At 37.0% G+C, this 15,844-nt stretch overlaps 1 protein-coding gene across 1 annotated transcript; it reads right to left on the bottom strand.

Annotated features, from left to right (window-relative positions):
- Nucleotides 1–503: 503 nt before the first annotated feature.
- LOC132547398 (retinoid-inducible serine carboxypeptidase-like) lies at nt 504–15,663 on the bottom strand. The gene is made up of 12 exons (XM_060211157.1): nt 15,591–15,663; nt 10,517–10,644; nt 10,109–10,198; nt 9,056–9,220; nt 7,973–8,047; nt 7,164–7,274; nt 6,535–6,751; nt 6,093–6,206; nt 4,572–4,634; nt 4,131–4,208; nt 2,333–2,487; nt 504–933 (listed from the first exon to the last, which is right to left on the bottom strand). The coding sequence occupies exons 1-12, from the start codon at nt 15,655–15,657 to the stop codon at nt 796–798; spliced, it is 1,401 nt and encodes a 466-aa protein (XP_060067140.1). The 5' UTR covers nt 15,658–15,663; the 3' UTR covers nt 504–795.
- Nucleotides 15,664–15,844: the final 181 nt, after the last annotated feature.

The following is a 15,844-nucleotide window of genomic DNA, read 5'->3' as shown; positions in this document are numbered from 1 at the left end:
TATGAAAAATAACAAAGGGCAATGACTCCTAAATTATGCAGAAGAGAATGATGTTTCTGGTGCACTGCACTTCTGACAGTATCAACAACTTGCACTCAGTACTTACATGTTCGACCAGTCTCACCCACACGTTTTGTTCTTATGAGTCTCAATATGAAATACCTACAGCTAAGGACAAATGGTGTTAAGGTAGTAATACATTGTCCCTGCTTAACCTATGGTAAGACCACAGAGTGCTTTTTCTTAAAATATGCTAATGCCCTTTATGGGTGTGAAAACAGTGTCTCTAATATCTGTCTGGATCTTTTCATTCCATCCTGAATTAATTTTACTGAAGCATCTTCACTTTTTCATTTTTTGAGGGATTTTGATTGAACTTTATCCAGAATCCATATAACATTTTACAATACTTCAGTTTGCATTTCAGATTTCCAAGGTCAAGGTCACTTGCTATATCAGAACTTGGATGATAAAGAATAAGACACAACAAAGACAATTTGAACCATTTACAATCAAATGTATCATGAATTCAACAAGTTATTCAAGTTGACCTTTATATAAATAAAATTCCATAAAACACAGTTGAAAGAAAATTGAGTGATGATTTTGGACGTGACACAATAAGACAGGATGGAACATGGTAAAAACAAATTCCCTATTCCCAAAAAATAGTGAGAGCAAAGAAATACCTCAACCTTCAGACCAGCATCCAAACCGGTAAAATATTTCAAAAATTGCAATTGAAATTAAAGAAAACTTCGGCATGATTCCTCAATTTGTTCCTCAATTTGTTCCTCAATTTGACCCCTTAAAAACATTCTTGTTCCACTCTTTGTTCATCCAGTTTGAATCCATATTCATAGATTTGGAATTATGACCATATGTCACCCTCTTGACCATAGCAAGCACTGTGTGTCCATTGTCCTGTGGAGCCTGTACAGTAAAAAAAGCTTTGTATTATCTGTGATTCAAATCCACAAAATTACCTGAGTTCTACAAGCTGTCATAACATTCACAGAAACCATCTTGTTAAAAAGGTAAGATAGTTTTGATAACATTGCTTATGATATGTAGATACGAAAAGTTATTTAACATCAAGGACAATTCCATGTTGATAATTCTAATAAAGTCTGAGCTATTTCCAACGGAAATTAAAAAGATAATGCTTAGCTTGAGGCCTATTGGCCTTAAAGGTCACCCGAGGTATTTGGGCAGTTTCAGTCCATGATGATTAAGGCAGACAGAACACAACTGATATGTATATGCATTCTTACAAAGTTTTTGTTATTTCGAAGTTTGAAGGCTTCATTTTCAATTAAACCCAACTGATAACACTGTCTTGTTGGTGGTGTTTAGCATATTTGACCCCTGTAACCTTTTTTTAAAGAAGGTTGTGGTCATTCATTAGAACAAACAGGATAGCCCTTCATCCCAGCATGCTACTGGCCCAATATCATGACCCTGGGTCATTGGGTTATTGAGCACAAAGAAGTCATTAAAATGACTTTAACACATTTGACCCCTGTGACCTTGAAAGTAGGTCAAGGTCATTCATCTGAACAAATTTGGTGATCTAAAATGCAATTTTCTTATATCAACTGGTAAATTCTATCCCCTCCCCAGAAACAATAGTGGTAGTGAAACTGATGAATGCTCGCTGAAAACAACAAAATTTTAACAAAGGGCAATAATTCTGTAAAAAAGGGGTTGCAGGTCCTGAATTTTCTATACTGCACATTTTCTTAGTATGACAATGTATACACCAAGATTCATCATCCTGATTTTAATGCAAGCAAACCTATGCTTATGAAACAAAATTTCAATCAAGGTTGCTTAATATTGGGCAAAGTTATGCTCCTGACAGTACAACACCTGAAGACACTTCTATCCATGTAAATAATTTATTCTACCATATCTGGGTCTTTAGAGTTTGGCCCCTTCCCCATGCCCCTTGGGAAAGAAGGGGTGGGCAGGGTGTCCATATTATTCACAAATTTGCTTCATTGCAAATTTTCATTATTATTGATTTAAGAGTTTATGAGAAGATGTGCAGATGGTGATGGACAAAAGGTGATTGCGATATCAATGGTGGAAAACATCATAAGTTGGAACTCCCTGCAAGCTTTTTTCTAACAGAGGACATTGAACAATGCGTTGGTAGGATACAAAGTTTCAACAAAACTTTAAATATAAACTAAGTTGCCCAGATTTTCAACACAGTATCATTATCTATGATTTGTGGAAAAAAACAACTTTTCATGCAAAAAGTAAGATGATAAATTGATCGAATGTTCTTTATTACATCTCAAATGACTACCACAGTATACTTTACCATATGCCCAGCTCCCAGGATCCAGTACATGGAGAAGTTCTTGTAAGTTTTCACATAACCTGAGGTGAGACCAGTCACAGGGTCTGGAATGGTTGTTCTCTTCGATGTAAGAAAGTGAGGATAGATATCTAAACTTTCCACCCATTTCTCAGTCCCTGAAGATAAAGTACATGTTATTTGCAATCAACTCTTTCAATGAGTTCTTCATTTCATAAAAGAAAAAATCTTTTAGCATAGAAACTTATGCATATTTCTTTTTTTTTTCATTTCAATAATCAATTAAAATGTCCCCTTCGTTTCCTATTTCGGGGACACTATGTTTTAGAGAACGTCACCTGGAGTACAGCAGATCAGATGTAACTGTCTTATATAAACAACCAGAGCATTTATCCTCTCTCTAAACCTCACCTGGAGTACAGCAGATCAGATCTAACTGTCCAGTATAAACAACCAGAGCATTTATCTTCTCTCTTAACCTCACCTGGAGTACAGCAGATCAGATCTAACTGTCCAGTATAAACAACCAGAGCATTTATCCTCTCTCTAAACCTCACCTGGTCCAGTACAGCAGATCAGATCTAACTGTCCAGTATAAACAACCAGAGCATTTATCTTCTCTCTTAACCTCACCTGGAGTACAGCAGATCAGATCTAACTGTCCAGTATAAACAACCAGAGCATGTATCCTCTCTCTAAACCTCACCTGGAGTACAGCAGATCAGATCTAACTGTCCAGTATAAACAACCAGAGCATTTATCCTCTCTCCCAAAACTTCACCTGGAGTACAGCAGATCAGATCTAACTGTCCAGTATAAACAACCAGAGCATTTATCTTCTCTCTTAACCTCACCTGGAGTACAGCAGATCAGATCTAACTGTCCAGTATAAACAACCAGAGCATTTATCCTCTCTCTAAACCTCACCTGGAGTACAGCAGATCAGATCTAACTGTCCAGTATAAACAACCAGAGCATTTATCTTCTCTCTTAACCTCACCTGGAGTACAGCAGATCAGATCTAACTGTCCAGTATAAACAACCAGAGCATTTATCCTCTCTCTAAACCTCACCTGGAGTACAGCAGATCAGATGTAACTGTCCAGTATAAACAACCAGAGCATGTATCCTCTCTCTAAACCTCACCTGGAGTACAGCAGATCAGATCTAACTGTCCAGTATAAACAACCAGAGCATTTATCCTCTCTCTAAACCTCACCTGGAGTACAGCAGATCAGATCTAACTGTCCAGTATAAACAACCAGAGCATTTATCTTCTCTCTTAACCTCACCTGGAGTACAGCAGATCAGATCTAACTGTCTGGTACAAACAACCAGAGCATTTATCCTCTCTCTAAACCTCACCTGGAGTACAGCAGATCAGATCTAACTGTCCAGTATAAACAACCAGAGCATTTATCTTCTCTCTTAACCTCACCTGGAGTACAGCAGATCAGATCTAACTGTCCAGTATAAACAACCAGAGCATTTATCCTCTCTCTAAACCTCACCTGGAGTACAGCAGATCAGATCTAACTGTCCAGTATAAACAACCAGAGCATGTATCCTCTCTCTAAACCTCACCTGGAGTACAGCAGATCAGATCTAACTGTCTGGTATAAACAACCAGAGCATGTATCCTCTCTCTAAACCTCAGCTGGAGTACAGCAGATCAGATCTAACTGTCCAGTATAAACAACCAGAGCATTTATCCTCTCTAAATCTCAGCTGGAGTACAGCAGATCAGATCTAACTGTCTGGTATAAACAACCAGAGCATGTATCCTCTCTCTAAACCTCACCTGGAGTACAGCAGATCAGATCTAATTGTCCGGTATAAACAACTACTTGTAGGCTTGTCTTCTCAATTAATCTGTTGACTACAAGAAAACCAGAGTTATCCTGTTAATTTCCATTAGGGTGTGATGTGGATGTTAATTATCAAGGTTATTAATAGAGCACACAAAATGTCTGCTATAAATGATAAACCTTTTACATTCCAGCAATAGTGATTTTATTTCAATATTCACTTTTACTCAATGGAGATAATAGTATATTGTTAAGATCTGATGAACCTAGGTCATGTGATGTTTTCTCAGTGGGCTACATTTCTTTGTTATAAATTCCTTCACTTACTAGCACAACATTACATTCATACCGTGTCTATAGTTTAGTCTGGTGTTTATAGTTAATAGTTTGATTATGATCAAGTCATGGTATTTGTAATAAAATGTGAACCATACCAACATCCACAACAGGTTTCATAAAGTCCTCCTTCATGTGCTGAAACACTTCCCCACTCTGACCTGTAAAATAAATTGACATGGAATGAAATAAAACCAAAAGATCTGAGACAAAACATTAACAGTTTAGCATTTCTTTTAACAAAGATTTATATCAAACTGAATATGAGAGTTTAGTTATACCAAACCTTCCTCCCCACAGGACCTGTGATGATACATTGTAGTTACACACTGTATACCTCCCCACTGGACCTGTGATGATACATTGTAGTTACACACTGTATACCTCCCCACTGGACCTGTGATGATACATTGTAGTTACTGTATACCTCCCCACTGGACCTGTGATGATACATTGTAGTTACTGCATACCTCCCCACTGGACCTGTGATGATACATTGTAGTTACTGTATACCTCCCCACTGGACCTGTGATGATACATTGTAGTTACTGTATACCTCCCCACTGGACCTGTGATGATACATTGTAGTTACACACTGTATACCTCCCCACTGGACCTGTGATGATACATTGTAGTTACACACTGTATACCTCCCCACTGGACCTGTGATGATACATTGTAGTTACACACTGTATACCTCCCCACTGGACCTGTGATGATACATTGTAGTTCACACTGTATACCTCCCCACTGGACACTGTATACCTCCCCACTGGACCTGTGATGATACATTGTAGTTACACACTGTATACCTCCCCACTGGACCTGTGATGATACATTGTAGTTACACACTGTATACCTCCCCACTGGACCTGTGATGATACATTGTAGTTACACACTGTATACCTCCCCACTGGACCTGTGATGATACATTGTAGTTACTGACACTGGACCTGTGATACATTGTAGTTACTCCTCCCCACTGGACCTGTGATGATACATTGTAGTTACACACTGTATACCTCCCCACTGGACCTGTGATGATACCCCTCCCCACTGGACCTGTGATGATACATTGTAGTTACTGTATACCTCCCCACTGGACCTGTGATGATACATTGTAGTTACACACACAGTATACCTCCCCACTGGACCTGTGATGATACATTGTAGTTACACACTGTATACCTCCCCACTGGACCTGTGATGATACATTGTAGTTACTGTATACCTCCCCACTGGACCTGTGATGATACATTGTAGTTACTGTATACCTCCCCACTGGACCTGTGATGATACATTGTAGTTACTGTATACCTCCCCACTGGACCTGTGATGATACATTGTAGTTACTGTATACCTCCCCACTGGACCTGTGATGATACATTGTAGTTACTGTATACCTCCCCACTGGACCTGTGATGATACATTGTAGTTACTGTATACCTCCCCACTGGACCTGTGATGATACATTGTAGTTACATACCTCCCCACTGGACCTGTGATGATACATTGTAGTTACTGTATACCTCCCCACTGGACCTGTGATGATACATTGTAGTTACACACTGTATACCTCCCCACTGGACCTGTGATGATACATTGTAGTTACTGTATACCTCCCCACTGGACCTGTGATGGAATGATCTTAAGCTTCTCTCTGATTGGTCCATTCATCAAAACTGTCAATTTGTCCGCTTGCAAAACATTCAGTATTCTTGGTTCTAGCATGTCTGAAACATGAATAAAAATATTTGATCAAAGTAACAGTGATAACCAGATATTATACTGTATAAACCATGTGTGACACTCTGGTTTATTGTCTGCTTGATAGCTTGGCATCAGTAAATATAAAAGTAACTACAGCTAGTTGATTTTTACGAGTCAGGAGCCTGTGAGCAATCAGATACTACCTGAAAGTGCACACAGAGAGTTGTTATGGAAAGAAGTCACCTTAAATTGATAATCACTTTACGATGGAGGTCACTTTATTACAGCATCAGTAAGCAAAGGTGCCTTGTACAACACAGACATGAAAGTCACATGGTCTTGATAACTTACGTTTTTTACTGCGTTTCCCCACATTACTTCCTTGTGATTCTTCCGAACCCCACTTCAGAATATTATAGAAATTCACTCCGTTGGAAGTTTCTTCAACAACCCCCTCACATATATTGAACTGATCAGTCGCAGTAGTCCACTGACTAGATTGAATGTAGCGTAATGCTTTGTTAGCTGAGGCGTTGATCCTGGTCAGACCCTGTTTATCCACGATGGACTGTGAACGAAAGCTTTATCTGTGTACATAGGTATTGTTACTCTATGTACAACATATTTGCAGTGATATATAAAGATTCCAATAAAAAGCAATATTTTCACTTATTTTTTACCAATCAGATCAAAGTATTTGCAATGAAAATTCTCCTAGAATGCATTGCTGAAATATTTCAGACTAGTGTTTGTGTTGATTCTTCCCCTTACCGTGATATTTGTAACACAGACATAACAGACGTACATTTGTATGTTATAGCACAGACACAGCAGACTTACATTTGTATGTAATAACACAGACACAGCAGACTTACATTTGTATGTAATAACACAGACACAACAGACCTACATTTGTATGTAATAACACAGACACAACAGACTTACATTTGTATGTAATAACACAGACACAATAGACTTACATTTGTATGTAAATAGGGACCCCAACTTAACATGGAGTCTATTGGAGATATCCAGGAATCGCCAAGTGCCAAACCCTTGAAATTGCAATGAAGTTCTTCTCTATCAATAGCCTATAACAATAAAAAAATTATTACCAGTAAGTAATATGACTTCTCTTACAACTATTTACTTTAAGAAGGACTTCTAATAACAGCTTACTTTATCATTGGACTTCACCAATAAAAAGCTCACTTTATAAAGGAATTCACTAATAACAGACTATTTTATATAGGACTTCACCAATATAAAGCTTACATCATAAAGGACATCACCAATAAAAAGCTTACTTTATAAAGGACTTCACTAAAAAAGGCTTTCTTTATAAAAGGACTTCACTAATAAAAAGCTTACTGTATAAAAGGACTTCACCAATAAAAAGCTTACTTTATAAAGGACTTCACCAATAATAAGCTTACTTTATATAGGACTTCACCAATAATAAGCTTACTTTATATAGGACTTCACCAATAAAAAGCTTACTTTATATAGGACTTCACCAATAAAAAGCTTACTTTATAAAGGACTTCACCAATAAAAAGCTTACTTTATAAAGGACATCACCAATAAAAAGCTTACCGTATAAAAGGACTTCACCAATATAAAGCTTACTTTATATAGGATTTCACTTATAAAAAGCTCACTTTATAAAGGGCTTCACCAATATAAAACTTACTTTATAAAGGACATCACCAATTAAAAGCTTACTGTATAAAGAACATCACCAATAAAAAGCTTACTTTATATAGGATTTCACCAATAAAATGCTTACTTTGTAAAGGACTTCACTAATGGCAGCTGTCATCTTTCCACCATAAGACTCACAAAATATGTAAAATGGAGTGTGCTACAAAATCAATTCAAAATTTTATTAAAAGTTAACATATATAACACTAATGAAATATTAACTTAAATCTTATTCGTGTCAATCTTAATTAGATCAGGTTAAAACAGTTTTTTCTTGGTATTTGGAGACAAGTTTAATCTTTGTTTGTGAAGCTCACTGACATAATAAGCCATAGCAAAATGCTTACATGTTTCCAAAAAGCTGTTACAGTAAAAATATTGTGATGTAATCATCAAGAGTTAAGATATATTTAATTTATCAAGCATATTTTCAAAACAAATTCAGAAGGCAGAAAAAAAAAAAGTTAAAAAATATCCACTTTTTCAAATCCGAAGAATCAATCACAACAGGCTGTAGGTGGTTTCTAGTAATTTATTGTTATATTTACAGGATTTGCCCTAAAACTTGTCTTCATCAGGACACAGTATTGTAAAATTTCTTGGCCAAGGTACTAAAATTGCGAGCAGCTTTATATTATGCATTATGATGTGACAATTAAACAATACACTCTATGTGAACAAAATGTCCAATGTTCCGTTATCTTTTTAATTACCTTCTTTATATACTTCTATACATCCTCCATCACAGTTATTTCCTATCACACAACCAATGTTAATGTTCATCAAGACAAAAATGGTAGAAAATGGTTCTGATTTGTAGTTCAGTATTTTATAATCCACAAATGATGTATTAGGTGACTTTTCAACTGTTAATTAATGAGCAAGTCATTTCAGAGCTAGAACAACAGAACAGCATAAACCCCCAAAACATGAGCCAGACCTGGTGGTTATACAGTTCAGTCATTACTTAATCTTATGATTGTACATTTTGTATAAAAGACAGAGACTAAGGAGACTATGTGGGGTTAAAAATAAAAAAAACTGTTAAGGGTGAGACAATAGCAACCTCACTCACATCATTAGCTCATGTTTAAATACAATCTGGAAGTAAAACTGAGTTAAAATTTTTGTCAGCTCACATAAAAAGCTAATGAAACAGAGACGATACCTGATATTTTGTACCCCATTTTGATTCCTTGAAGAAAGACTTCAGCAAGACAAGCATGTCGTCTGCAATCATGTTCACGTCTGTTGTTAGAGCATCAAGTGTGTCCACGTAGCTGAAACCAGTGCCCACAGGATTGTCGACAAACAGAAGACTAGCTGCTGACAGCTGGGGAGACAAAAACTCTATAGACTACTCAGTCCTATCTACTATCCTAAACATGTACTTAATTTCTGTTATTATAACATAGTGGGAATATAAAATTTCCTTACTGGTATAACATCAACTCAAAAAAAAATATTGTACAACATCCCCACAATATATCTTCATTACTCTGACAAAAATCATAGATATATTGCCTCAGTTAAAATATTGTACAATATCCTCACAATATATCATAACTCTGACACAGATCATGGATAAAATATCACCTCACATAAAATATTGTACAATATCCTCACAATATATCATCATTACTCTGACACAGATATAACATTGCCTCAGTTAAAATATTGTACAATATTCCCACAATATATCATCATTACTCTGACACAGATATAACATTGCCTCAGTTAAAATATTGTACAATATTCCCACAATATATCATCATTACTCTGACACAGATATAACATCGCCTCAGTTAAAATATTGTACAATATCCTCACAATATATCATCATTACTCTGACACAGATATAACATTGCCTCAGTTAAAATATTGTACAATATTCCCACAATATATCATCATTACTCTGACACAGATATAACATCGCCTCAGTTAAAATATTGTACAATATTCCCAATCATTACTCTGACACAGATATAACATCGCCTCAGTTAAAATATTGTACAATATTCCCACAATATATCATCATTACTCTGACACAGATCATAGATATAATTTTAACTCAGTAAAAATACTGTACAACATCACTACATAGAGAATGTCTATATTATGATGGAAAGTCACAATATAAAACATCACAAACAAGATAACACTCTCCCTATGTTAATAGACAGTTATTAATATTACAACACAAACTAAAGGGTAGACTTACCCATGTTGTATTTCTGGGCTTCAGGTCTATATCCAATGGACCTAGCTCTTCAAAGTTACCAAATCCAGTGGATGACCCGCCTGGTCCACCCTTCAAAAGATTTATCATCTAAAGTTAAATACCAGTATATATCTGTTAATTAAACTGATGTGACATCATAACTTCATGAAGTCATACATGTTGTGACATCACCAAAGACATGATCAAGATATTTTGTTTCAATATAATAAAGTGATGTTTACACAAATGTTTGCAAACATACAAAAAGTTTATAACAGAATCTTAAATGAGTCTCAATTTCTTATGAGATTTGTAAAACATAATTTTTTCATTTGACTTTGACAGATCTTCTGTATGTACATTAACTACCTCAGTTAAACAGAACATTGATGCATTATATAAATTTACCTGTAGCCACATAATCAATGGTGCATCAGTTGCTGGGGATTCATACAACCAGTAAAACATATGGGCCTTTTCCCGTACATCCACATATGCCCAGTACTGTGATGTCTGCTGTCCACAACTCAAGGAAACTGAAATTTTACGTCATCACACATCAACAAGATGCCCATTGGTTCCATAACCATCATGCAACTGCAGTGGTAACTATGCTATTATAATTGTAACGCAGCCCATTACATCAGTTCCCCATTCTACGTCCACAATCATAAATAATACTTTGCCAAAAATTATGTTCAAAACTTATACAATAAAATCAGATAACACAGGTAATTTTTTCAACCAATCCCAAGCCAGGAAATTGGAAATGGACCAACAGTATACTGTTAAAATTCAAACAATTTTGAAATTTTAATACATTACTTTTCAATGCTGACCATGTTTTCATGTAAGGAAAAAGATATCACAGCTGGTTTCATAAACTGAAACAAAATTTACACAAAACAAGAAATAGGCCTGCAATGCTACTGGAGTAGTAGAATTTGAAAATTTCTCCATTCAGGCCCCGCCCCACAGTTCACTGGGAGCAGCAATCAATTATTTATATAAAATTTGTTCCCCTTTCCCTGGGGATGCTTCTGACCATATTTGGTAAAAAAAATCCTGTAAGTTGTTTATGACTAGTAGTGATTGTATGAAAAAGTTGACGGACAGACAGGCCAGGTGAGCTACAAATTATCTCCCTTTAAAGTCAGTCTCTCAGGACTTGATGACACCAGAGCCTCCAGGTAAACAGTCTCAAGCTCTCCAAAATAACATCTAATCCTGTGGACTAACATGATAAGTGAATAATTATGCAGCTTGCAAGGAAATGACTCACACATAAAATAATTGAAACATTTGAAATATTTGTGTAATTTACACATTGATGTTTTATTAAATCCCGTAAAGACCAACAAATATTAAACCCTTCCCACATCAATCCTTATCAAGGACTTTGTGTTCCATATGCCATGTACTTTTCTAGGCATTACACATTGAGCTTGGACAGGTAACAAATTACTGTTGGATTCAAGGATTCTCATAGTCTTGTTTTACTTTTTTATAAAAGTTCACGGAATTCCTCAGCTTGTCTCAATATCCTGTATAGATTCTGTTTACACAACATAAACCACCTTATCTAAGTCAGAAGGCTGCCTTTGTTTAGTTACACTCACTGTACCTCACTGAATGAACACTTGTAACAAGGATCTCATCTTGCACTAGGAAGTGTTGCTTATGGTAGTACAACCAGGAACATCAATTTTCAAGGTACACCCTACCTAACAACTGTGTCAACATGGAGATAACAAATGTAACATAACACATCTCAATATTCCCACATTATGGTTATGACTAGGACAACTGACATGAGTTTTGATCTTTCATGACTTGCATGACTTCCTGACTATTATCTGAATTGATGTAAATACAGCAGTAGTTACTATTTCTTCAAGTCAACAGGATATATTGATGTTCTGAGATCACCACCAGTTAGGAACATTAGGTGTGACACTTTGATCCCTACCCTGTCACCTTTACCAGACAAATGACCAGCCTAAAGACTATATGCACCAAGGTATACAGTGCATGATATGTTATTACAAGAGGCACATAGGGCATGTATCTCTCATCTGGTTTAGTCCACTGAAATTGCTTTATCAACTAAATCATTGATAAAGAATAAGAATTTCCCCTACACAAAATTCATTCCTCTTCACCCAAGAATCATTTACATCTAATCTGGACAGAATCTTGACATTCCTACAGAAGAAGAAGGATTTTATAGAATTTGCTCGTTTCCTCTATTGGCCCCTATCTCTCCTCCCCAAGGGGCTGAGACCCATCATTAATACAAAACTGATTCCCCTTCACCAAAGTATGCTTCAGACCAAATTTGGGCAATATCTAATAATTTCATTTGAAGGAGTTGGATTTTAAAGAATTTGCTCCTTTCTCGTATTGTGCCCCGCCTCTCCTGCCTCAGGAGACTGAGACCCACCATTAATACAAAACTGATTCCCCTTCACCCAAGAATGTTTCAGACCAAATCTGGAAAAAAATCCAATCATTCCTTCAGAAGAAGCAGGATTTTAAAGAATTTGCTCAATTTGCTCATATTGGGAGTTGACCCTCCTGCTGCAGATAGCCAAGACCCATCCTTTATACACTTTCCCTTCTCTAAAAAATGCTTCTAATAATATTTGAACAAAATCCAATTATTCTAACAGGAGTAGGTTTTTAAAGAACTTGTAAAATTTCTCCTTTTGGTTCTGTCCCTCAGGCCCCTGCAGACCATGGCTTACCATTTATACAGAATTGACTACCTTTCCCCATTGGAGGCTTCTAACCAAATTTGGTCAAAATCTTGTCAGTTGTTCATGACTAGTAGTAATTTGTAGAAAAAGTTGACGAGACAGATAACAGATGACCATGGTACACAATTAGCTCACTTGGCCCTTCAAGTGAGCTAAATCACAGACATTTTTGCCTGTAATATAAACTGACATACACAAAGGAGGAAAGAAGTGTGACAAAACAGTGATAATAGTGAACACAATCTGAATGAGTGATCTTCCACATGTACATTAGGTGGTAAGAATACACACAAAAAAGGTTAATTCAACAAAACTTTGCTAGATAAAAGACAAGGACCCTTAACACTGATACCTAGCTAGTGAAGTCTACAGACCCCTAACACTGGTACCTAGCTGGTGAAGTCTATAGACCCTTAACACTGATACCTAGCTGGTGAAGTCTACAGACCCCTTACACTGATACCTAGCTGGTAAAGTATATAGACCCCTAATACTGGTACCTAGCTGGTGAGGTCTATCGATCCCTAACACTGATACCTAGCTGGTGAGGTCTATAGACCCCTAACACTGGTACCTAGCTGGTGAAGTCTATAGACCCCTAACACTGGTACCTAGCTGGTGAAGTCTATAGATCCCTAACACTGGTACCTCGCTGGTGAAGTCTATAGATGCCTAACACCGGTACCTAGCTGGTGAAGTCTACAGATCCCTAACACTGGTACCTAGCTAGTGAAATCTACAGATCCGTAACACCGGTACCTAGCTGGTGAAATCTACAGATCCCTAACACAGGTACTATCTGGTGAAGTCTACAGATATCTAACACTGGTACCTAGCTAGTGAAATCTATAGATCCCTAACACTGATACCTACCTAGTGAAGTCTATAGACCCCTCACACTGGTACCTAGCTGGTGAAGTCTATAGATCCCTAACACTGGTACCTACCTAGTGAAGTCTATAGACCCTTAACACTGGTACCTACCTAGTGAAGTCTATAGACCCCTCACACTGGTACCTACCTACTGAAATCTATAGACCCCTAACACTGGTACCTAGCTGGTGATGTCTATAGACCCCTAACACTGATACCTAGCTGGTGAAGTCTATAGACCCCTCACACTGGTACCTAGCTGGTGAAGTCTATAGATCCCTAACACTGGTACCTACCTAGTGAAGTCTATAGACCCTTAACACTGGTACCTACCTAGTGAAGTCTATAGACCCCTCACACTGGTACCTACCTACTGAAATCTATAGACCCCTAACACTGGTACCTAGCTGATGATGTCTATAGACCCCTAACACTGATACCTAGCTGGTGAAGTCTATAGACCCCCAACACTGGTACCTACCTAGTGAAGTCTATAGACCCCTAACACTGATACCTACCTAGTGAAGTCTATAGACCCCTAACACTGGTACCTACCTAGTGAAGTCTATAGACCCCTCACACTGGTACCTACCTAGTGAAGTCTATAGACCCCTAACACTGGTACCTACCTAGTGAAGTCTATAGACCCCTAACACTGGTACCTACCTAGTGAAGTCTATAGACCCCTAACACTGGTACCTACCTAGTGAAGTCTATAGATCTTCTTTCTTTCTGTCTTTTAGACTGTCACTTTGCATGGGGCACAGAACAAAATGATAATGTCATTTTGATAGAATTTCCTATTTTTTAAAAACATAATCCTAGAATCTGATGCAGGAACAGTTACATCAATCACACTTCAACTTGCTTCCCTGGAACATATCTAGGAGACACGTACATCCTTGAATGTCAACTGTTCCTAGATGTTCCAGTTGGGAAGTCATTTCTTGCTACCTCTTGCTCTTGCAGTAATTTGCTTTTTGTTTTCTCCCTTTTAATTTTCACAAATAATTTTGCAAGCTATTATGCATACTGGATCCAAAGTGTTCTCCTGGTCAGTTACATGCTGCATGTGTCAACTTATTCCTCCTAAATCACTAACTATAACATCGACGAACAATACCCCATTTTCTACAGAGAACAATGCAACTGAAAAAATGAGAGTATACTTGGTATATAGGCCTATGTAAGGATTCATATGTAACTCAGGCTTATCAAAGTCACTACCATGGCCCACAAATGAGATCAACAACTATGTGATAACTCAAAGTGATTATCTATGTCTGTCTATGCCCAATCACAGTTGTATGGGTGCTACCTGAAAAAGTACAAGTTCCAAAGGGGCTTATTTTAATAAGATTGAAGTATGAAAAATAACGAAGGGCAATAACTCCTACATTACACAAAGAGGGTTGTGGTTCTTGTACACAGCGCTTCTCGTTATCAAGATATATCTACTTATGAAGGTTGATGTTGATACCTCTTATATTTTTTGTTTGTGGTATGCTCTGGACAAAATTATGATGGACGGGACGGACGAACAAACGGACTGAAATGAGGGCATAAAATACCATGATTCGTTTCTACATAATCCAAGCAAAAATGTGGTACAGTATGAACTCTATGTATCCATTTTTTAACCAGACTGCGGACGATAAAATCAGAGAAACCATAAGAAGCTATTTATTATTGAACCCCAAATCTTAATTTCAATATGAAACGAAAAATGATCAGCAACAGGAAGACAGATTCGTACAGCCATACTTGTACTTTCACTTTAGCTGGTTATAACCCGTATACTAGGAAAAAGTTATGACACTATAAAAAAAACATCGCGTATTCAACATTACCAGACAGAAGGATGCAGACACACGTCAACCACTTGAACAATCCCTCATAATTCGATAAAGTTGACATATTCTGTGTTTGTATGTCATCAATGGAAGACTTCCGTTTTTCAACACAAGTTAAGAGGTAAAAATATCTTGGCCAATCAAATTGCTTGATCCATTAATCTTTTTGTCATACCAATGATATTTGTCAATATCAATGTTCATGAGACCTGTTGGAAAGGATATACGCGTATATTGTGCGTTTGACAACA

This window comes from Ylistrum balloti, unplaced genomic scaffold (genome assembly GCF_031769215.1).
Source record: "Ylistrum balloti isolate Yb309-2 unplaced genomic scaffold, AGI_CSIRO_Ybal_v1 Utg369954, whole genome shotgun sequence".
NCBI lineage: Eukaryota > Metazoa > Mollusca > Bivalvia > Pectinida > Pectinidae > Ylistrum > Ylistrum balloti.
The sequence above is the reverse complement of the archived record's forward strand: the minus strand, read 5'-3'. Positions and strand labels throughout refer to the sequence as shown.